Below are 23,403 nucleotides of genomic sequence, written 5' to 3'. Positions count from 1 at the left end.
CAGTCACATGAAGCTTCAGCGGGGATCAACAGCTGCAAGCCAAAAAGGCAAAATAATAGCCACACACAGAGTGCAAGGACAAGCAAGGTGTTAGCCCCCCTAGGTACTGTTCACAATGTGGCAACTGTCAGTGTTCATGTTGGGGTAAACGAGGTGGTCACTAAGCCTTGTGTTGTGCTAGTCTGCAATACGGGGGGGGTGCCATGTGTAAGAAGCAGAATAAATAAATAAATATTATAATAAAGGAACAGAAACAAATGTTCAGTTGCTGCCCCAATTGTGACATCACGCTCTCAAAACAAATCCCATGAAGGACGTGTGCTAAATGTGCATCAGTATAGCAGTGGACACTCGACGTGGCTTTCCCACTGGATTCTTGTTGACGTTTTGTTATTTCCACATTTCTGTTACAAAAAATAACATTTCTGCTAGTTAAATTTCACAGTTTTAACTTCTGGAGGTTTTTCCTGGCGGTAAACAACGCTATGAAGCAGGACTCCATTGTGGTGCTGTGAATGGAACAAAAATCTTAATCAGGTGGGACGAAAGCTTTACAATACACAGAGAAGTGGATTTAAAAAAAGAAAAACAAAATGGCCCCTCAAGACTAAGAAACGTATCAATAAAATGACCCACCACGCCTGTGTAGTCATCAACAAGTTTAAGATGTTTGATAACTATCTTTATTTAATTATTGCCCTGCCCAGTGTAGGAGTCGGTGGTCCCTGATCTCCTAACCGCTGCTGATGGATGGCTAACTGTCCGAGGTGTGGGTCAGCTACCCAACTTAAGGTGGGGTTCTGTTTTTTTTGTAAGTGCATCACAGGCACTGGAGGAGATGATAAATATTTCATTCTGCATCTATAATTCATTTGCTGCAGCGTGGCATCATGTTCAGTCTGTGCAAAATGAAAGACCCTGGCTGGAGGTCACCTGTTGGAGGATTTCCAGAGGTGTCTGGGCTCTTGACCTCTACTCTGCTGTTTTTGTTCTCTCTCACCCCCCATTTTGGCCCGGGCCGCGTCTGCCTCAATTACTTGTTCTCTCCCGTCGTTCCCCTTTGTGCCGACACCACCTCATCTCAAGCCACTTGCATGGAGGCATAATATGAGTAGATAATTGTGCTGCATTGGAGGAGGCAAGTGTCCCCTGGGGGGGGATGCAGCTGGCTGGAAAGTGACAGAATAGATTGGAGTCTGATTTTTTTTTTTTTCTCTTCTCATTAAATTATGATAACGGCTGTATTTAACCTTTACCTCTCATTTGCATGCACATTATTATGCTCGGGGCTGGTGGCTGGTCGCCTTCCATTCTGCTGTTAAACTTTGTGAAATAAAAATGAACCTGATGTGTCCAGCACATGAGTGGCTGTGATTGCAGCACTTGACTATGCAGGCCAGTGTTTCATTATCTGAAAAGAAACCGGAGAATCCCAGCTTGCTGACATGTTCTGCTCAATCTTCACCCTTTATTGGGTACAAATGTACATAAAACATTAAATCTACTGGAGACGTTTCACTCCAAATCAGTTGCCTTTCTTGCTGATGGCTGCCGGGTTTCATTCTGACCGAGTGGTTTGGTTGGTGAGTTACGTTGTCCACAGAATCGCATCCTAACCTGTGGAGGTCAACCTCAGAAAATGATCACATCACATTCATGGATATCTTCCTTCTTCTTTCTGCTGCCCCTATTTAGGGGTTGCCACAGCAGATCATCCGTCTCCATCTATCCCTGTCATTTTAATCACTATCTGCCACACTGACTGCCTTCATGTCCTTCCTCGCCACATCCATGAACCTCCTCTTTGACCTTCCTCTATTCCGATTGCCTGGTGTTTCCATCTTCCACATTCTTTTCCTGATGTACCCCTCATCTATCCTCTGCACGTGTCCAAATATCAAAATCTTTCCCCTCTATGACTTGGTCACCATACTGTCATACCTATGCTGGCCCCCTGATATACACTTTCATTACTCTGAGCAAAAATCGTCACATCTTCAATTCGGCCACTTCCAGTCCTGCCTCCTGTCTTTTTGTCAGTGCCACCGTCACCAAACCACATAGCACAGCTGGTTTTGCCACCGTTTTCCTGACCTTCCCTTTCACTCTTGCAGGTACCCATCTGTCGTGAATCACTCCTGCCACTCTTCTGTACCCAGTCCACCCTGCCTGCACTCTCTTCTCTTCACATTCAGGGATACCTAAGGCATCATTTTAACATCTCCTCGACAAGGGAAAGAAAGAAAAGCGACAATAATTATACTTGCTGATCTGATGTTGGTCACTGAATTTTTGGAAAACTTGCAGAACCATAGCAGCGCTGCTGCTTTATTTTATAATTTTTTTATTTATGTTTGTAGTTTCATTTTTTTGCATTGCATTTTAGTGGCAGTCATCCTGGATCAATGACTTGATTATGAAGGTCAATAAAATTGGAAGTATTTAGTGATCAATTTCCAAATCTGTGGAGAAACCCTAAAATTTCCCCTTGGGATTAATAAAGTTTCTCTCTCTATCTCTATCTCTCAATAAATATTTGGAAGGCATCAACAGAGCAAAAGCTTTGGGTGTTTGGGTTTCAAGTGTAAAGACTGAACCAAGCAGACAACAAAAAGCTAAAGTACAGAACAGAAGAAAGAATGAAGTCGAAAAACAAAACACACGTCAAAAAGGATTAGAGTGTGGTCAGAACCAAATCACAAGTCGAGGAGTGAAGTCGTGTCCACGGGTCTTACACTCCATGCAGCAGAGCTGGCCTCTTACTGGACTTTGTTCCTAAAACGCAGCATCTGCCTTCCCATCAGCACCCTCTGGAGTCGCAAGCTGCTGACCAAGCCTACAACCCCGTGCTGCTTTGTGTGTTTAGCAGGGTGCTAAGATGGATCCTACATTTGCTAAATGCCCTTCCAAGGTTGGTTCCTTTATTGGAAAAGCCTGTGCTGCCTGGGTCAGTTTAAAGGCACCGGTGGCAAAGAAGCAGGAAAACAAACAAAAATTAAAAAAAAAACCCTCACCTATTTGTGGGAACAGAAATGGCAGTTGGGGATTTTGTCCGATTTCCAGTCCTCTTAGTTTGTTTTACGACTTCTTGGTGTTTTGAAATGAGGCACCAGGTGAGAGGAGATGCCAAAAATAAAGATAAACCAAGTCAGCACATTAAATGTGCAGCGCTTGGGAGTTTCACAAGGCTTTAGTTAAACATTAACATTAGATGGCTAGTAGCGCAAAGGTGGGACAGTGAGAAAGAGAAACTTCAGATGACATTGTTACACGTCATGACTTGCCTTTGGGGCCGATGGCTCCCTTTCCATCCATGTGCTTTTGTGGTGTTTGTGTTTGTCTTGAGGTGTCGGTTTAACACGCTGTAGGCACGTGTGGCGGCACAAAGATGGCCTGTTTACTGAGGTTTAAGTTTAAAGCGGCTGTGGCTTTATCTCTCGTAATGGACCTCAAGTAAAGGATTCTTTGTATTTTCTGAGAGCTTTTAAGTTTGCTGTGTAAATTGACTAATGTTTTTTTTTTTGTTCAATTTCTTTTCAGGAATTGACTACAAGACGACTACAATCCTCCTAGACGGGAGACGAGTCAAGCTGGAGCTGTGGTGAGGCCCACTGAATACATATGTCAAGTAAAATGGCGGTGCGGGGGGTTCTAACATTGAAATTCCATGGTGGTTGAAGACTTTGGGGTGCCTGCTTATTAACCCTGATGGTATCCTTGAGTCATTAGTTTGTGTTTGAAATCAGCAACAGCCCCCTAAAGCCAACCTGTTCAGGATGGTGAAACTTTGTGACTTTTTAGGCATTTCCCCCAATTAATGAACAGTAAGATGTAAAACATCCCATAATTTGTACGTTACCTTGTCCACTGTGTTGAGGGCAGTTTGTTTGTTCACAGCCTTAACAAAAATAACCTCCACTGAGCTGAGAAGCTTTTTAATAAAGCAGACGAAACATACAGAGGTTTCTAAATGGCACTCTTCAGTAACGCTGCTCTACATTTTAAACTCTGCACGTCGTTCAGGTCAGTTTTGAGTCTCCATATCCTAGATGGGATTTTACTCTCCATTTAGAGTGTTTGGTTTGTTTGCAGCCAGTAAAAACACTGTCACCGGCTCTAAATCTACTGGTCATCAGCACTATAGGTTAAGATGGTCAGCAGTAATAAACCAGTTTGGTTTGAAACATCTGGCATCCAGGGCACCTAAAAGGGGTGTCGGAATCGGGTCAGAAAAGACCCAGGAGGCACAGCACTGAGTCAGCCTACAGTGGATTAGAAATCTTTACTTCCTGCACACTTTATTGTGCTGTAGGCTTAATTCTAAATTGGCACATGTACCCTTTTTGCCCATCATCCTACACTCAATAACTTATAATGACTAAGTGAAGATGTGCTTTCAGAAAGGTTTGACAATTTATTTGAAAATCAAGGACTGACATTTCTCATTCCTAGAAGGATTCAGACCGTTAAGTCAGTATTTTGTAGAATCCCCTTTGGCAGCAATTCCAGCTTTGAGTCGTCTTGGCTGAATCTCTATAAGCTTGGCACACATAGATTTAGGCTGCTTAACCCATTCTTCTTTGCAGATCCCCCTCAAGCACCACTCAATTTGGTGGGAAATGTCTTTGAACCGCCTTTTTCGGTTTCTCTACACTACATCTTCTATGGATATAAGTCTTGGCTTTGGCTGGGCCATTCAGGGACACTGAAGACACTTGTTCTGAAGCCCCTCCAGCATTGTTTTGGCTGTATACTTTGGATCTTTGTACTGCTGAAAGGTGGACTGGACCTCTGTGTATTTCACTGCCATCCTCTCCTCAATTCTGACTAGTCTTCCTGTCCCCATAGCATGATGCTGCCAACACCATGCTTCACCACAGGGGGCGGTGCATTAGGCAGGTGGTGAACCAGACATTGTGCTTAGAGGTCTGCCCATAGAGTTCAGTTTTTGTCTCATTAGACCACAGAATCTTTTTCATCACATTTATTTAAGAGTGGCGTCCACCTACCATAAACACCTGATTGATGGAGGGCTTCTGTTACCCCTATGTTAACAAAGTCTGGTCTTGATAATGACAATCTTAACACTTTGTGGCCTATTTCCCACTTACCTTTTCTGTCAAAAGTTCTGTAGCTTCCCAACTCACCAACTACTTATCTTCTAATAATTTGATGGAGCCCTTTCAGTCTGGTTTTAGGGCGCGGCACAGCTGTGAAACTGCTCTGCTACGGTTAACCAATGATTTGCTTATGGCATCAGACTCTGGACAGCCCAGCATATTCATTTTATTAGACGTCAGTGCAGCATTTGACACTCAGGTCAGACATGACATTCTACTGTCCAGAATTAAGAACATGCTGGGTATCTCTGGCACTGCCCTCCAGTGACTGATAGGCAAGAGTTTGTTAGTCTTGGCAACAGCAGATCCAGCTCAGTGCCAGTCTCATGAGGAGCTCCTCAGGGCTCTGTCCTCGGTCCTCTTCTCTTCTGTATTTATATGCTTCTCTTTGGCCATATTATTCGTAGCTATGGACTGGGTTATCATTTTTATGCAGACGATACTCAGCTCTGTTTCAATGTTAAAAGTGGAACGTCATCAGAGTTTTCTCAGCTCACAACTTGCAACAAAAAAAATGTAACAAAACTGAACTCCTGCAAATTGGGACTAAAGTGCAACTTAATAAAATGAGCTCCTTCCCAGTCCATCTTGGCGGTGATTTCATCAGACCTGCCTCTACTGCAAAGAATCTTGGTGTCATTTGTGATTCCTTCCTTTCTTATTCCACTCACATAAATAAACATTTCTTTCTTTCACCTTCGTCACATATTCCGTGTTCGCTCCTTCCTTTCCTTTTCTAATGCCAAGAAACTTGTCCCTGCTTTTATCACATCCCGTATCGATTATTGTAATTTCCTGCTGGCAGGTGCCCCTTCTAATATTATATCACTGCTCCAGCTTATTCAAAACTCGACTGCAAGAGTCCTCACTCGAACCAGCAGCAGCGAGCACATCACACCCATCCTGCTCCGCCTTCACTGGCTCCCCATGTCTTACAGAATTGAATATAAAATTCTACTAATAACCTACAAAGCCTTAAACGACCAAACTACTGTACATTAGTGACCTTCTCCATCACTATGTGCCTGTCCACCCACTTAGGTCCTCTGACTCTGGCCATCTTGTTGTGCCCCACACTAATCTACACTCCATGGGTGACAGCAGGGCCTTCAGCTGTATGGCGAGTGCCCAGACTCTGGAATGACCTACCGAAATGAATCAGGTCAGCTGACTCCATGAATTCTTTTAAAAAACAACTCCAAACTCATCTGTTCAGGAAGGCGTTTAGCTGTACCTGACTTTATTACCTTCTCTCAGTTTACCTCCATGTCAAGATGCTCATGTCACCTGTGTGTGTGTGTGTGTGCTGACCATCAATTATGTTGTCTGTTAGGCTTTTCTCTGAATTTACTATCTTACTCTGCTTTATTTATATATATACTGTATACCCTGCCATTCTTTTTTTAAACTCTATAAACATAAATAAAATGTATTATTATTATTATTGCTGAGATGGCGGTCCTTCCAAGAGGTTCTCCTATCTCAGCAGGGGATGTCTGGAGCGCCGTTGTATTCTTGGTCACCTCACTGACCAAGGGAAGAGACCGCAGTCTTAGTGCTTTCAATCTTCTTCCATATTACAATTCCTCTCTCAAAGCATTATCAGTGGTTTGATCCCATTGTCCTGATCTGTGCCTCACCACAGTTTGATCGTGGAGGTCTACAGGGAGTTCCTTGGCCTTCATGATGTTTTTTTGGTCCTGATATACAGTCTCAATTGTTGGACCTTCAATATGCAGGTCCATGTGTGTCTGTCTAAATGATATCTGATCAATCGAAACACCTCAAGGAGAATTGAAGCAAACAGATGGCACTTGAGCACAATGTGGAGTGGCACAGAAAAGGGTCTGAATTTTTCTGTAAATTAGGGGATTCAAGTTTTGGATTTTTAATAAATTTGCGTGCCTTTCTGAAGACATGTCACTTTGTCATGACGGGTAATTGAGTGTAGATTGATGGACAAATGTATCCATTTAAAATGAAATCTATAAGAGAATAAAGTGTGTAGAAAGTGTGGGGGTCTGAAGACTTTCTCAATCCACTGTATGAGCCGCTTGTGTAATATCTGAAGTGGGGCCCTCATAAGCTGCTGAGAGTGCCAGGCCTCATGTAGTGTTGTGTTGTGGTGCCAGTGGCACTTTTTATTGCATATTTACATTTTTTTTTTTCCAGTGGGGTTCATTTTTAACTTGTGACACTTTCTATTTGTCGTCTTGGGCATTTTAAAGATTTCCCTTTAGCATGATTTTCAGATTCTGTTGCATCCCAAAGTGCAGGCCTGCCATATGTCGTATTTTGTTGGCTTTGTTGCACTGGGGCACTGGAGCCTAACTTGGCAGCATGAGGTGCACTGTAGGAATCGGCCCTCCCGGATGGGGGGCCAGTCCATTGCACTGCAAGCTCATACAAACACCCAGACACATCAACACGGCCCTTTCCCTCGTTTTAAGATGAAAGAAGACATGGCCTCCGTCCAAGCCAACTTCATGTTGGTCTCCTAGCAGCGGCTCGCATCTGGCCAGGTTGTTCAGGTCAACTCCTGGGAGACATGATTGGAACAAACAACCCTCATCTGCTTGTGGGCCTTGACCTTGCATGGTGGTCTGTTAGGAGCCATAGCAGAAATGTGGAGAACAACAAAGAGGAACGTTGGGGTGGACCCTGCTGGGTCACTGCAGATGACTGTGTGCTTTTATGCTGCTCAAGCTCACGGTGCATTAGTGGCTCTTTTCATTAGTGGTTGGATTTTTTAATTTTGTGCTCGGCCAGATGTGAGGTTTTGTCTTTTGACTGATGCACTGACTCAGCTATTCCACTGGGCACATCTGCAGAGCTAGGGTGCAGGCAAACTAGGTCAGCAGTAATGGAGTGTGGAGGCTCCCACCCGGAAAACTCACTAAAGAGTTCCAGATGGGAACAGCGAAATGCAATTTGGAAATGGAAAGTAAGAATCAAAGGAGGTTAATGATTTGATGGCCTAGTCGGAGATCAGCTCTGTTGGCTCAGTGGGCTCATCTGCCTGTTATGCAGTAACCCTGAGTGAGATTTTTGGGGATTCTGGGGGCAGAAGAAAATGAGCAATTAAGTTGTGTCACTTTGGAAGATGTCTGGTTTGTTGGCCTTTGGTAAGGATCCCCTTCGGTTTATTGTGTGCTCAGGGTGTCGCCCATCTCCATGTTGTATTTGCTTTGCTTTGGTGTATTGACTGTGACTCTCTCTTCCTTTTTCCTCAGGGACACATCAGGGCAGGGCCGCTTCTGCACCATCTTCAGATCCTACTCCAGGGGAGCTCAGGTGAGAAAAACATCTGCCAGGTGAAAAGGCCTTGAGGGCAGGGTGGGTCAAAATCAAAATCCTGGGATTGAAATTGACCTCCTCATGTAATCGAGCTGTGGTCAAGGCAAACAAAGCTTGGATGAGGGTTTTAAACAAAATGCAACTGACTGCTAACACTGTGACCAAAATTAGAGCTCTGTGCCATCACAGCACCTAAACAGACGATCTGAGGATTTCATAAGAGGTGAGCTATGGGTGACCATGGACTGCATGCAGTTGTGCTTTTGTCAGTTTGTTTCATTGGCTCTGGAGGGTCTGCTGGCACTAGAGACCTCCTGCTATCGGGTTTATGTTCTTTTAGCTTAAATATTACAACTTAGAATAATTAGGAGAGATTTTTACATATGCCAGTGAACACATTCAAGTCCAACAATATGGGAGGAATAAAATTACAGCCTGTTGGTGCTTTTTAAAGTGTCCAAAATAAATAGCAGCCCATGTACTACAGGCGCTCGCACTGGGAGTTTTTTAGGTTGGCTTGTGCAGCTTAAAGGAATACTCTACCATGTACAGTTTTATTAGCCACGTGTTTGTAGTGACGGCTGAGAAACTTGTTTAACCTCATGTTTTCGTGCTAAACCAAGATAAAAAACTTTCTGGTAGAACAGGTGACCAGTGCTGGGCAGCAGCACACAATATCATATTTAAAAGGTCAAGTGACTCGTGTCGCACACCACACGCGTCAAGTCATCCAGTTGTACGCTTATAACATTCCACACACCTGTGTGTTTATTTATTTATTTTTGTGGTTAGATACTTCTGGAAAATGAGAGTAGTGCATAAAGTGAAGCAAACTGAAACGTTTGAATTAAAGGCAGGGTTATGAATGGGCTCATTGTTTTCATTTTTTTAACCTCTTTTTGGAAGATCAGGTCCTCATTTGGGAGTTTTTGGAGTCCAAAAAACTGAATCGGACATTAGTTAGTTTGAATTAAAGCTTACTGTTTTTGTTTTTTACTTCCACCACCGTTTTTGCTTATTCATGATTGCCACCATTTTATTTTCCTGTCGTTAGGGCAGCCTCTTGTGGTGTTAAGGGGCGTGTCATCAGAGGTCATGATTCAGCAGGTTAAAAGGTCGTCCTTGGAAGCATTTCCTTACCCGAGTTTTGTTCTTTATTTCGCCTTATACAATTTCTTGTATTAGGAATTTGTTAGTTTTTGCATACCCCTTGAGTTTATGTGCTATTAAAGTCTTACTACTTTTGCTTTGCTTGTTTTTGACTTGAAGCTTGTATTCCCCCCTCACCCCTTTTCCCCGATTTGACCTTCGGTCACCATGCAGCTAACTTCTTAGTTTTTGACTAATTTCTCCCAGTTACTGTTCACATATTCTTGGCTACAAGACAAGTGTATTAAACTGGGCAAGCAACCAATGAGTGAGGTTGGAGGTGGGGCTTAATGAAGTATATTGTGACCAGTGGCAAGGAGGCATTTGGGAGCTGGGAAAAAGTTGGGTCCCTCTCCAATAACCCTGTTTAATCAAAATAAAAGTCCAATAAAAACAAATAATTGGGAAGTAATGTGAATAAGGTCGTACTCAAAAGTCGCTGAAACCACGTCTGTCTACTGCGGCTTTTATTTATTGTCACTCGCTGTGTCAGTCGCACTGTGCTCTGCTCCTGATTGGGATAAAGCTGTCACTATTGTGGCTCGTCACATTTCATAAGGGAGTGTGGGACAGGACTTGTTTGTGACATCATGGCTGGTTGTGCGTGCTGTCAGTGGTCGTCTTCTGTGGGCCGTGGCTACCGTTAGTGACAACACCCCCTCTTGTTCTGGAGTGGTAGTGGTTGAGGACACTCCCAGGTATGCGTTTGTGACAGTGTATATAGTCTGTGTTGAGCGCTGTGAGCGCCATTCACTCTGACTGGTGGTCTTCGTCATCACAACTGCCATTTGAGTGCTGAGGTGGATACTCCTTCAAGGTCAGGCCAGAACTTGTGTTTATTAACTATTTTTGTTTTTCACATTTTCTCTTTTTCAGGGAATTCTGCTGGTTTATGACATCACCAACCGATGGTCCTTTGACGGCATTGACCGGTGGATCCGTGAAATAGATGAGGTCAGTCACTATTGATGGTTTTTATTACTGCCGAGTGTGTGTCTTCACAGCACAGCCCTTAATACAAGCCCATAATTGGATTTCACTTTTTGTGTTCTTTATTTTAAAATCATGCTGGTGTCGGTGACGCAGTGACCCATTTCGGGGGCCTTTGGCATCTTCATTTACCCCAGCAACCCAGACGTGGTTTTCCTACCTTGTTACTGTGAGCCCTGTTTGGCTACTTTGCCCCTGAGGACACTGTCTCCCAGTTTGCTCTGCTGCTGATGGTTGAGTTGTGATGTGCTGCCCGACTGCTTGTACTACGTATCTGATACATCTAGCTTTCTTTTAATGTGTAGTGTTTTAATGTTTATTATTTATGTGGATCGGCCTGCTCAATCATCCTTGTTTCCTGGCTTTTTGGAAAGAAGCCTCTGTGGGTGGAGGAAACATTTCCTGCGACGCTCGAGTTCATCCTGTTTTTACACAGCCGTGCTAAAGGAAAGATTCCAACGAGATCTGCTCTTCAGATTGGACACTTCGCTGTTGTCGCCATTCCCAGAGAAATCTGCAGTTGGCAGAGCTCGCTTTGTTCTGTGCTCAGATTTGTGAAGCCTTTTGGTCACGCCAAAGCTGGAGCAGGCCTGCCATTCTGTGCCGCATCTCACTAATATGGCCCTTTGCTGGTGGAGCTGCCAGTCCACCCACCCGCACGTTGTCACTGCTGTTTAAAGTTGTACTCTTGGTGGCCCCTTTAGTAGGGTACCCCCTTTCCATCCAAAACTGCCAAAGTTCTTGGTTTCAGAAAGATCCTGGAAACAGTCGTTAGAGATTTTTGGTCTGTGTGGACTCCACAGCATCACGCTGTTTCTGCAATTTTTTTTTTTTTTCTCCTGTTCCACCCCTTCCTAAAGGTGGATTACATTCTGGGGACTGTGAGGCCATTGGAGTAGACTGTTGTCACCATCACCTTCATATGACCAGCCTGGAGTGAGGTGTGTTCTGTGATATGGAAAGGTGTAGACCGAGGCCTCAATACTTGGGTGTCCTGTGAGGTGGAAATGGTGCCCTCAGTTGGAGTCGAGGGAATTCCCACCTCAAAAATGACATTTTCTATCTGTGACCCTGCCCACATTGATTAGATTGTGTTTCAATGGAGGACAGAGATCACGAATTCCTGATATGATGGGCTTCAACAGGGGGCCCACATTAAGCAACAGTAAATGGTATTGAAATGTCCTTGGAAGATAAAATCTCGTTGCTCATCTCACAGCTCGTCTTTGTTTGTGTTGCTATGCAGTCATTCGAGATTCACATTTTTGTTGTTTTTTTCCTACCTAATTTTAAGTTCTTAACTCTCGTTTCTTGTTTTCCTAAGTGGCACAGATTGCATTTCTGCTGGCTGGACCCAATTCCCATTTTTTTTCCCTCAGGCGATCCAAATCTGATGGCCAGTTGTGTGCACCCCAATCCTTGTGTGTCACATGGTCTGTTCAAATGTGACCCAAGGGGACTGGGGCGGTGTATCCACATTTATAGGATCATTACTGGTTCCCATTTTGACAGCTCTGAGTGTTCCTCAGAGGGGGGCAGTCAGGGTTTTCCATCTTTTAATAGCAAAAAGTGATTTTTTTTAGAAGCTTTGAAAAAAATATGGTGCCATCAAGCAATGTGGCCATTTGTATATGAATCACAAGAGAAGAACAGATCTGTGTTGTCACTGGTCTACTATTGCACAGAAGGAACAGCTCAAAAATCCACACGGCTGGCTGTGCCCAACTCATCGGCAAACGGAGATTTCCCTGATTCACGCGGTGACAGGCAGAGCGCGGCTTCCACATCGCAAGGCACTGCTCTGCAAAATGAATTAGCATCACGGTTTATGCGTCTGAAAATGACTAACTTTAAACTAACAAATTATGAAAAATTTCTGTTCATTAACATAATACAGTCATTGGTCGTTGGATTGAAGACCTGCCTCCTCCCCTCATTCATTGGTCATGGGTCCAGCCCAATAACTGCTTATTGATTGGCTAAAATTGGGCTTCACATGTAAAACAAAAGATTAAAAGTTAAAGAAAAGCCAGCAGAAACAAATGAAGAGACCCGGCCTGGGGTTTGTGCTTAGCAGAGAGGCAGAAAAGGTGACCGGGTAGTCAAGTTCAGTTTCCTGGTGCTGCCGCCACTGCCACCATCTTGGGGGGTAGGATATGTTGCTGGATTATTGAAGAGTGAATTCCTGAGCAGGAACACCAAGAGAAATTATTTGCTTCCATTTTTTCCATGTCTTTTTGTCAGGCTTTTTTCATCTCGGCTACCATTAACTAATGCATATTTATTGTGTATCCAGCATGCCCCAGGTGTGCCACGCATCTTGGTTGGTAACCGACTCCACTTGGCATTCAAAAGACAAGTACCCACGGAGCAAGCACGTGCTTATGCAGAGAAGAACGGCATGACATTCTTCGAGGTGAGCCCGCTGTGCAACTTCAACGTCATCGAGTCGTTCACGGAGCTCTCCCGAATCGTCCTCATGAGGCACGGCATGGAGAAGTTTTGGAGACCCAACAGAGGTGAGGCCCTGACAGTGAGCTACGGCTTTGTCCCGAAGCCCTTTGCTTTGTCAGCAGAGGCATTTTTTTATTAGTGATGAATTAATTGAGACTTGGAGACGTTGTGTCTGATGTGGGTAAAGCAGAAGGCATCAATGACATGCAGCAGCCACCACTTTCACTGATCTTGGCATGGGTTTTTCTTTAACCACAACTGTCTTGGGTATCCCATGGAAAAAGTGCTTTGCTGTTCAGAGACCACAGACCTCTGCCGACAGCGCCAGCTGGAGACTCTGGCTTCTCTTTGCCTCCTAATCAGATCTTCCCACACAAGTTTCTACTGCTGTGAGTCCGTTACCCGGGCATGGAGGTTTCTGATCTGAAATGATGTGCTGGTGTAAGGAGCTCAAGGGGCCAATGCCAGTGCAGTTTGGCTTCATTCCTCCAAAGGCTTTTTTCCACTCTAAGGCTCTAATGGGCCCAGTTGATTGGCTCAGGCCATGTTGTGCACAGCCGCACTTAAGGCAGCTTTCAGATTCCAGTAATCGGGAGACGACAAGCAATTTAACTTGTCCTGAGACCGTTGGTGGCTCCCAGCTAAGCAAATACACATATTCACTTACTAAATTGCTTCAAGACATCTGGAAATGTGTAAAAGTAGCTGGCCCAGTCCATGATAAATCGTGGCCTATTATTGGTCTAGTGTTGTGCTGAAGTGATAGCCAATGGAAGTGAATTCAACAGAGTGGGACTGCAGCCCACCATACCTGTGATATCACATGCAATTGGCTCCATCAGGGTGTCCTTGACATGATTGGTTGAAGTTGATATTGATTGACAGTTCTCTCCCTTTGATCTCCACCCACAAGTACTCTGGCCTGCTGCAAGTTGTTCTTGTGCCTTTTTGTCTTTCCAAGATGTTGCATTAATAAATTGCAACGCATGTTTCATTCCAACAGATGGCATAATTAACTGGCATTATATCCCGCTAAAGGAAATTTAAATAGAAACAAAGGTCAAAAATGAAAAGGCTGATAGAGGAAATATTGATCCCATTTGAGCCCTCTGACTGAAGGGGTCTCGGACGCGGGGCCTCTCTATAGCTGTTCATGGAATTTGTTACTTTACAGGATTTATTTCTGCTCTCATTTCAGATCACCAGGATGATTGATTAATGGACTTGAATAAGATTAGCAGTGCCTCTGTAATTCTGTTTTATTTCCTGTATCTTTTTCTATTGATATTTTTTCTTAATTAAATTACAGTGTCAGTTTGAGGATTCTCAACACCAGTGCTAGTGTCAGCAGTGTGCCATCTGCTGGAATGAATAATGCACTGCACTTTATTGCTCCGTACATTAAGCCAGACAGACATTCCAGTAGATGTCACGCCACAAACACTAAGGCACCACATGTCACCAGAGGTCTATAGCAGCAGTTATGGACTGAAGTTCAGGCGATTGTGTGCTGCCTGGTGTTCTTGTGGGTAGTGCCATACTTTGCATTGTTGGTCGTCACTTTTAGTATTTTGCATTTTATGTTTTAAGTTGGATGGAGTTGTAGCAAATACTGAAGTTATCAAATTAAGTGATGAAAAGGGAAGAAAGCAAGCAAATGAAACCAAACAACGGGTATCACATTTAGATGTGAGTGGTTGTTCTGTAGAAGACAAAATGTTCAAAACTGTAATCAATAGGGCCTTAATGAACAATAAAATACACCACGTAATTAACATCACTTATGTGACAACAGACTCCTCTGTACAGCAGGAAGTTGCGATACTCGCTCAGAACTTTACTGTTGTTTCCATTCAACAATTCATCACCTTGGTTTTCATGAGCCACTTTTAACTGGGAAGTTAGCTATTGTCACAAACGGCTTGCTCACCCAAGGAAAAGAAAAAACCCCAAAAAAATGCCACGGTAGAAATTCAAAAGTTCCCGTATTAAAATCGTACAACAAACAAACACGTTTGTAGTGAACACGAAACATGTGATGTGGGCCCACCTGAAAAATTCTGTCCAGAAACTGCTGGTCTTGACCTGTGGTGACATGTGCTGCTGCAGTTCTATGGGGGGCCGGGTTGGTTGCAGTCACCAAAACCCTCTGGAACCCCAGGCTGGTCATCGTCATAATAAAGACACTAAACGACAAGAGGGACTGATTGAGCTTTTAGTCCAATGATTCATTTAATAGCATTTGTGTTTTTCAAGTTAATTGGCCTTTGGCTAAAAACAAATAAGTGCATGAAATGGACACAATTTATAATTACTTAACATTTTAGTGATATCCACTCGGGGCACACTTGTTCTTTGTATACACAGATATATACAGTCATATGAAAAAGTTTGGGAACCTCTCTTAATTCTTTGGATTTTTGTTTCTCATTGGCTGAGCTTTCAAAGTATCAACTTCCTTTTAATACACGACATGCCTTATGGACACAGCAGGATTTCAGCAGTGACATTAAGTTTATTGGATTAACAGAAAATATGCAATATGCATCATAACAAAATTAGACAGGTGCATAAATGTGGGCACCCAACAGAGATATGACATCAATACTTAGTTGAGCCTCCAGACGCTGTCCTCCTATAGCCTGTGATGAGGGTCTGGATTCTGGATGGAGGTATTTCTGACCATTCTTCATACAAAATCTCTCTAGTTCAGTTCAATTTGATGGACAGCCTGCTTCAGATTGTCTTGTTGGAATATCCAACCCCTGCGTAAGTAACTTCAACTTTGTGACTGATGCTTGAACATTATCCTGAAGAATTTGTTGATATTGGGTTGAATTCATCCGACCCTCGACTTCAACAAGAGCCACGGTCCCAGAACTAGCCACACAGCCCCACATCATGATGGAACCTCCACCACATTTGACAGGAGGTAGCAGGTGTTTTTCTTGGACTGCGGTGTTCTTCTTCCACCATGCAAAGCGCTTTTTCTTATGACCATATAACTCCATTTTTGTCTCATCAGTCCAAAGCACTTTGTTCCAAAATGAATCTGGCTTGTCTTAATGAGCATTGGCATACAACAAGCGACTCTGTTTGTGGCATGAGTGCAGAAAGGGCTTCTCTCTCATCACCCTGCCATACAGATTGCACTGAATTGTAGAACGATGTACAGATCTGCAGCAAGATGTTCTTGCAGGTCTTTGGAGGTGATCTGTGGGTTGTCTGTAACCATTCTCACAATCCTGCCCATAAGCCGCTCCTGTATTTTTCTTGGCATGCCAGACCTGCTGGGTTGGTTTAACAGCAACTGTGCCTGTGGCCTTCCATTTCCTGATTCCATTCCTTACAGTTGACACTGACAGTTTAAACCTCTGAGATGGCTTTTTGTCGCCTTCCCCTAAACCAGGAGACTCAACAATCTTTGTTTTCAGATCTTCTGAGAGTTACTTTGAGGATCCCATGCTGTCTGTCACTCTTCAGAGGAGAGTCAAAGGGAAGGAAGCACAACTTGCGATTGACCACCTTAAATACCTTTGACCACTCATGATTGGAGACTCTGGTCTATGAAGTTCAAGGCTTAATGAGCTCATCATACCAAGTGATCAGCATTGAGCAGCGACAGCCATTCAAATCAGCACAATGACAAGGGGACACACACTTGTGCACAGCCAGGATTTCACATTTGATTTAATTTCATAACTAAATACTGCGTCTCTAAAAATCTTTGTTCGGAAAACACCGCAGTACTCCTAGGAAATGAAAGACACACCACTGTCATCTTAACTGTTGAAGGGAGAGTCAACTGTTGTGCAGGCTGAGAGGGGTTCCCAGACTTTTTCATATGACTGTATATATATAATAAATAAATGTGTGTGTGTGTATCTTCTAGTGCCTTCTATCTGTTATATCGTGTCTTTCCCATGTCTTTCTCTCTGTCTCGTGTGTATGTAGGAAATGCTGACCGGCTTTAGGGCCTCATAGTTTGTCACATCACAAAGGTGTCCTGCAGTTGAACATTAAGACTGACTTCATCTTTGCCCTCTGGATGAGCATTTCGATTTCTTTAGCAGATTCCTTTGCCCCTCAGCCTTCCAGTTCTTGTCGTTTATTTCCTACAGGCAGATCACAGGCTTCTCTCACACAAGGCCGTCCTGTCAGGCTCAGGGTAAAGGTGACAGGCCTGCATGTGTGCAAGTGAATATGCCGACTGAGGCAGCATCCAAATAAAGTGTGGATTGGGGTGGTGACGGCTTGGGTTCATGGAGGTGGGACATTTACAGAATAACAAGAGGAGCCTTTAGTTGCCCGTTTGTTGCTCCTAGCTAGCGCTTTGTATTGAATTGGCAGGATGTGGTGAGGCGGCGCTGCTGTGGCGTGGTGTGCACTGCCATCTAGTGGAGAGAGGAGCAGATTATAAAGAATTTTTTTTCCCCTCACTCTATTCTTTTTTTTTTTTTTTGTTTGTTTAAGGCTGCAACAAACATATATATATATACACACACACACACACACACACATATACATACAGTGGGATGCAAAAGTTTGGGCCACCTTGTTAATAGTCATTATTTTCCTGTATAAATCGTTGGTTGTTACGATAAAAAATGTCAGTTATATATATCATATAGGAGACACACACAGTGATATTTGAGAAGTGAAATGAAGTTTATTGGATTTACAGAAAGTGTGCAATAATTGTTCAAACAAAATCAGGCAGGTGCAGAAATTTGGGCACCGTTGTCATTTTATTGATTCCAAAACTTTTCAGAACTAATTATTGGAACTCAATTGGCTTGGTAAGCTCAGTGACCCCTGACCTACATACACAGGTGAATCCGAGTATTTAAGGGGGTCAATTGTAAGTTTCCTCCTTTTAATTTTCTCTGAAGAGTAGCAACATGGGGGTCACAAAACAACTCTCAAATGACCTGAAGACAAAGATTGTTCACCATCATGGTTTAGGGAAGGATACAGAAAGCTGTCCCAGAGATTGAAGCTGTCTGTTTCCACAGTTAGGAACATATTGAGGAAATGGAAGACCACAGGCTCAGTTCAAGTTAAGGCTCGAAGTGGCAGACCAAGAAAGATTTCGGATAGACAGAAGCGGACGAATGGTGAGAACAGTCCGAGTCAACCCACAGAGCAGCACCAAAGACCTCCAACATCATCTTGCAGCAGATGGAGTCACTGTGCCTCGCTCAACCATTCGCACTTTACACAAGGAGATGCTGTATGCAGAGTGATGCAAGAGGAAGCACAAACAGAGCCGCTTGAGGTCTGCTCAAGCACATTTGGACAAGCCAGCTTCATTTTGGAATAAGGTGCTGTGGACTGATGAAACTAAAATGGAGTTATTTGGGCATAACAAGGGCGTTATGCATGGAGGAAAAAGAACACAGCATTCCAAGAAAAACACCTGCTACCTACAGTAAAATATGGTGGTGGTTCCATCATGCTGTGGGCTGTGTGGCCAGTGCAGGGACTGGGAATCTTGTCAAAGTTGAGGGACGCATGGATTCCACTCAGTATCAGCAGATTCTGGAGACCAATGTCCAGGAATCAGTGACAAAGCTGAAGCTGCGCCGGGCTGGATCTTTCAACAAGACAACGACCGAAACACTGCTCAAAATCCACTAAGGCATTCATGCAGAGGAACAAGTACAACGTTCTGGAATGGCCATCTCAGTCCCCAGACCTGAATATAATTGAAAATCTGTGGTGTGAGTTAAAGAGAGCTGTCCATGCTCGGAAGCCATCAAACCTGAATGAACTAGAGATGTTTTGTAAAGAGGAATGGTCCAAAATACCTTCAACCACAATCCAGACTCTCATTGGAACCTACAGGAAGCGTTTAGAGGCTGTAATTTCTGCAAAAGGCGGATCTACTAAATATTGATTTCATTTCTTTTTGTGGTGCCCAAATTTATGCACCTGCCTGATTTTGTTTGAACAATTATTGCACACTTTCTGTAAATCCAATAAACTTCATTTCACTTCTCAAATATCACTGTGTGTGTCTCCTATATGATATATTTAACTGACATTTTTATCGTAACAACCAATGATTTATACAGGAAAATAATGACTATTAACAAGGTTGCCCAAACTTTTGCATCCCACTGTGTGTGTGTGTATATATATATATATATATATATATATATATATATATATATATATATATATACACATATATATATACACATATACAGTCATGTGAAAACATTAGGACACCCTTTGAAAGCATGTGGTTTTTTGTAACATTTTTAATAAATGGTTATTTCATCTCCGTTTCAACAATACAGAGAGATTAAAGTAATCCAACTAAACAAAGAAAACTGAAGAAAAGTCTTTTCAAGATCTTCTGTAAATGTCATTCTACAAAAATGCCTATTCTAACTGAGGAAAAGATAGGACACCCTTGCCCCTAATAGCGAGTGTTACCTCCTTTGGCTGAAATAACTGCAGTGAGACGGTTCTTGTAGCCATCTACCAGTCTTCGACATCGGTCTGAGGAAATTTTACCCCACTCCTCAATGCAGAACTTTTTCAGCTGTGAGATGTTTGAGGGTTTCTTGCACGTACAGCCCTTTTCAAGTCACCCCACAGCATCTCAATGGGATTCAAATCTGGACTTTGACTTGGCCATTCCAGGACTCTCCATTTCTTCTTTTCAGCCAATCTTTGGTTGATTTACTAGTATGTTTTGGGTCATTGTCATGTTGCATGGTCCAGTTCCGCTTCAGCTTTAATTTTCTAACTGATGGTCTCACATGTTCTTCAAGCACCTTCTGATACACAGTAGAATTCATCGTGGATTCTATGATGGTGAGCTGACCAGGTCCTGCTGCAGCAAAGCAGCCCCAAACCATGACACTTCCACCTCCATGCTTCACAGTTGGTATGAGGTTCTTTTCTTGGAATGCTGTGTTTGGTTTACGCCAAACATGTCCTCTGCTGTTGTGTCCAAATAATTCAATTTTGGACTCATCTGTCCAAAGAACATTATTCCAGAAGTCCTGGTCTTTGTCAACTTTATCTCTGGCAAATGTCAGTCTGGCCTCGATGTTTCTCTTGGAAAGCAAAGGTTTCCTCCTTGCACACCTCCCATGCAAGTTAAACTTGTACAGTCTCTTTCTGATTGTAGAGGCATGTACTTCTACATCAACAGTAGCCAGAGCCTGCTGTAGTTCTCGAGATGACACTTTAGGGTTTTGGAGACCTCTTTTAGCATCTTGCGGTCTGCTCTTGGGGTGAACTTGCTGGGGCGACCAGTCCTGGGCATGTTGGCAGTTGTTTTGAAAGCCCTCCACTTGTAGACTATCTTCCGGACAGTGGAATGGCTGATTTCAAAATCTTTTGAGATCTTTTTAAATCCCTTCCCAGACTCATAGGCTGCTACAATCTTTTTTCTGAAGTCCTCTGACAGCTCTTTTGTTCTCACCATGGTGCTCACTCTCACTTCAACAGTCAGGAGCACACCAAACTAAATGTCTGAGGTTTAAATAGGGCAAGCCTCATTCAACATGCAGAGTAACGATCTACTAATTATGTGCACCTGGTGTGATATACCTGTGTGAGATCTGAGCCAATTTAAGAGGGAATACATGTGAGGGTGTCCTATCTTTTTCCTCAGTTAGAATAGGCATTTTTGTAGAATGACATTTACAGAAGATCTTGAAAAGACTTTTCTTCAGTTTTCTTTGTTTAGTTGGATTACTTTAATCTCTCTGTATTGTTGAAACGGAGATGAAATAACCATTTATTAAAAATGTTACAAAAAACCACATGCTTTCAAAGGGTGTCCTAATGTTTTCACATGACTGTATATATAATCAATTATTTTGGTGACTATAAGAACTATTAAACTGATTAGCTGAGGGTGATACCTTACACCAGGTGCTCTACCTACTGCTTTAGCGTACAGCGTTGTCCGCCAGGGCCTTTCATACCTGAATAGTAAAGCCCAGGCTGTCGTCTTTCGAAGAGAAACCAGACGTGTCAGTAAGATGCACAAGGATCACAACTGGGAACCAAAACTAAACACCGGAACCAAAGTGAAAAAACCATTGCTAGAAAGTTTAAACAAAGAAATCGTACAGAAAGAAAATCTTTTAGAGTTTTATCCACAAACCCACATAATTGACTTTGGATGTTGTGACCCTTTTGCCCAAAACCCATGTCGCCCTGACCAGAATACAAAATGGGAGCTTCTGTAGAAAAAAACAGAACTGTTGCATCTAATATCGACAAAAAATGTGAAAAGGTGAATCCTCCTAATCAAACATCCCATAATAGCAGTTTAAAGGGCTGAAAAATCCCGAGTAGAGGCAATAAAAAAAGAAAAAAAGGGTTCATAATGTGGGCACTGCCACCGCCGCCTTCTTTGTCTTCACCGAGTGCTTGTGCCGAGTTAAACCATTCACTTTCCAGAACGTCTCACTGCTGTGTCTGTTTAGTTCTCATACGCCGACATTTGTGCTGCAGACTCGGATAGCCTAACGTGTGCGACTCCTTATTGTGCCTCTCTGAGTACACCTGCAGCTCACCTGTGAGCATTGCCAGCGCCCAGTTTGCCACGCCATCAGCCGCCAGCTGACTTCACCCGGCCCCCCATTGGCTTTGCCTCTCTGATATCTCGCCAGTTCTTTAATGCGCCCGTCCCGCACAGACCGCTTGTTTGAAAATGCAAATAAAACAAATAATCAACATCGGGAATATGTCGACAGATTTCTGTTGCTGACATTGTCCATAATCATTTCAGTCTTCATTTTTTCCCCTTTGGTGGGCAGATTTGCAAGTTTATTTATTCCCTGCCAGTCTAATATACCACTAGTGTTGCACCTGATTTGTCTTAGATGGGCTGACTTGGCAGACCACCGGTTGGTAATGGTGTTTCACCGGCCTGCTCCTCTGAGTGGGTTGAGTGCTTGGTGGGGTTCTATGCTGTCAAAGGGTCTGAGTTGCATGAACCTGCCAGTAATAAATGGATTCATTATTGTTTTGTTTTTTTTCTGTTCCCCTCTTTGCAGTGTTCAGCTTACAGGACCTCTGCTGTCGGGCGATTGTGTCCTGCACCCCTGTGCACCTCATTGACAAACTGCCTCTGCCCGTGGCCATCAAGAGCCACCTCAAGTCCTTCTCCATGGCCAACGGAATGAACGCTGTGATGATGCACGGCCGCTCTTACTCGCTGGCCAACGCAGGTGGCAGTGGCAGCAAGGGGAACAGCCTGAAGCGCTCCAAATCCATCCGGCCGCCTCAGAGCCCCCCTCAGAACTGCACCAGGAACAACTGCAAGATCTCTTAGCGTGTGGCGGAGCGATGGAGTACTCCCGTCCACAGAGGACGTCCTCTCCTGTCCTCTCTTCTCAGCTCTGGCCACCCGGTAATTTTACAGAGAGGCTCCCCACAGAATACGGCAGGCCTCGGCCTTCCGGGGTGGCAGGGCAGATGCAGTGCGGCGGCGCTGTTTGGTTTACCTCCACTTGACTCGTAAGAGACTGAATCATGTAAATTATGTCGCCACTCAAATCGGTTAATATATTGCTCCTTTTTTTTTAATATATATATATATATATATATATATATATATATATATATAATTATGATATTTAACTTTTGTGAAACGAAATTGTACATCGCAAAACAGAAACACCCACTGAGGGCTGAACTTCAACAGACTGCAGGAAATTGAGGAGCAAAGAGTGACATGGCATCCCTCTGCCGGCCACCAACTCCCAAAAACGCCACGGGGCAGGTTGGGCATCCATTCAACTTGGGATTCGATTCTTTACGTTCTACAGATTTCAGCTCACCTGCCCAGCTGAGTTCAGTTTTGCCCCTTTGTTGTAACCTTTCCAAAACCTGGCTGAAGGATTTGCTTTCATTGTTTGCACCCGCACCTGTGGCACCTTAAACCCCTTGCTGTTTGTCCCTCACTTTGAAGCCTGCTGACCGCCACCATCTTGTGCACATGCCTGGCTCGCCTTAACCCAAATGCCAGCTTTGTTTTAGTTTACTTTGCCTGAATCCCTGGGCCAACCCCAGAATGAAACCGAGGTGCAATCCCAATCCCCACAGCTAGAGGGCAGGCTACCTCTCCCCTTATTCCGTTTCTCCCACCTGCCAACCTCCCTCACATTTGATAGCGTTTGCCAGGTTCCCCGAGTGCCAAAGTGTTGAAGAAAAACAAAGATGGGAATGGATGCCTACCTGGGCATTTCCAATGGAATTTTTTTTTGAGGAATCACCCCCACCCCAACCCAAAACCACTCCTTGACGAGGGGCCCAGAGGTCGGCTGATTTTGTCTCGTGGCTGTCCTTGTGAATGAAGCTGACTGCTGATGTAAAGGATTGTGCTGCAAAGATGGTGGGTGGGTAGGCCGGGCAC

The 23,403-nt window shown here is 43.7% G+C and overlaps 1 protein-coding gene across 2 annotated transcripts in view; it reads left to right on the top strand.

Moving 5' to 3' along the window:
- Positions 1–23,189, top strand: part of rab40c (RAB40c, member RAS oncogene family) — a 42,172-nt gene extending 18,983 nt beyond the window's left edge. For both annotated transcript variants that reach the window (XM_039773955.1, XM_039773956.1), the window contains 5 exons: positions 3,541–3,601; positions 8,354–8,414; positions 10,443–10,520; positions 12,853–13,075; positions 22,043–23,189. In XM_039773955.1, coding sequence (XP_039629889.1) covers positions 3,541–3,601; positions 8,354–8,414; positions 10,443–10,520; positions 12,853–13,075; positions 22,043–22,320 — 701 coding nt within the window. In that variant the 3' untranslated portion in view covers positions 22,321–23,189. The remainder of the gene's footprint in view (positions 1–3,540; positions 3,602–8,353; positions 8,415–10,442; positions 10,521–12,852; positions 13,076–22,042) is intronic.
- The last annotated feature ends 214 nt before the right edge of the window (positions 23,190–23,403 follow it).

The sequence above is a fragment of the Polypterus senegalus genome, chromosome 13, assembly GCF_016835505.1.
Source record: "Polypterus senegalus isolate Bchr_013 chromosome 13, ASM1683550v1, whole genome shotgun sequence".
Taxonomy (NCBI): Eukaryota; Metazoa; Chordata; class Cladistia; order Polypteriformes; family Polypteridae; genus Polypterus; species Polypterus senegalus.
Note: the sequence above shows the minus strand (reverse complement) of the source record. Positions and strands in the feature narration are given on the sequence as shown.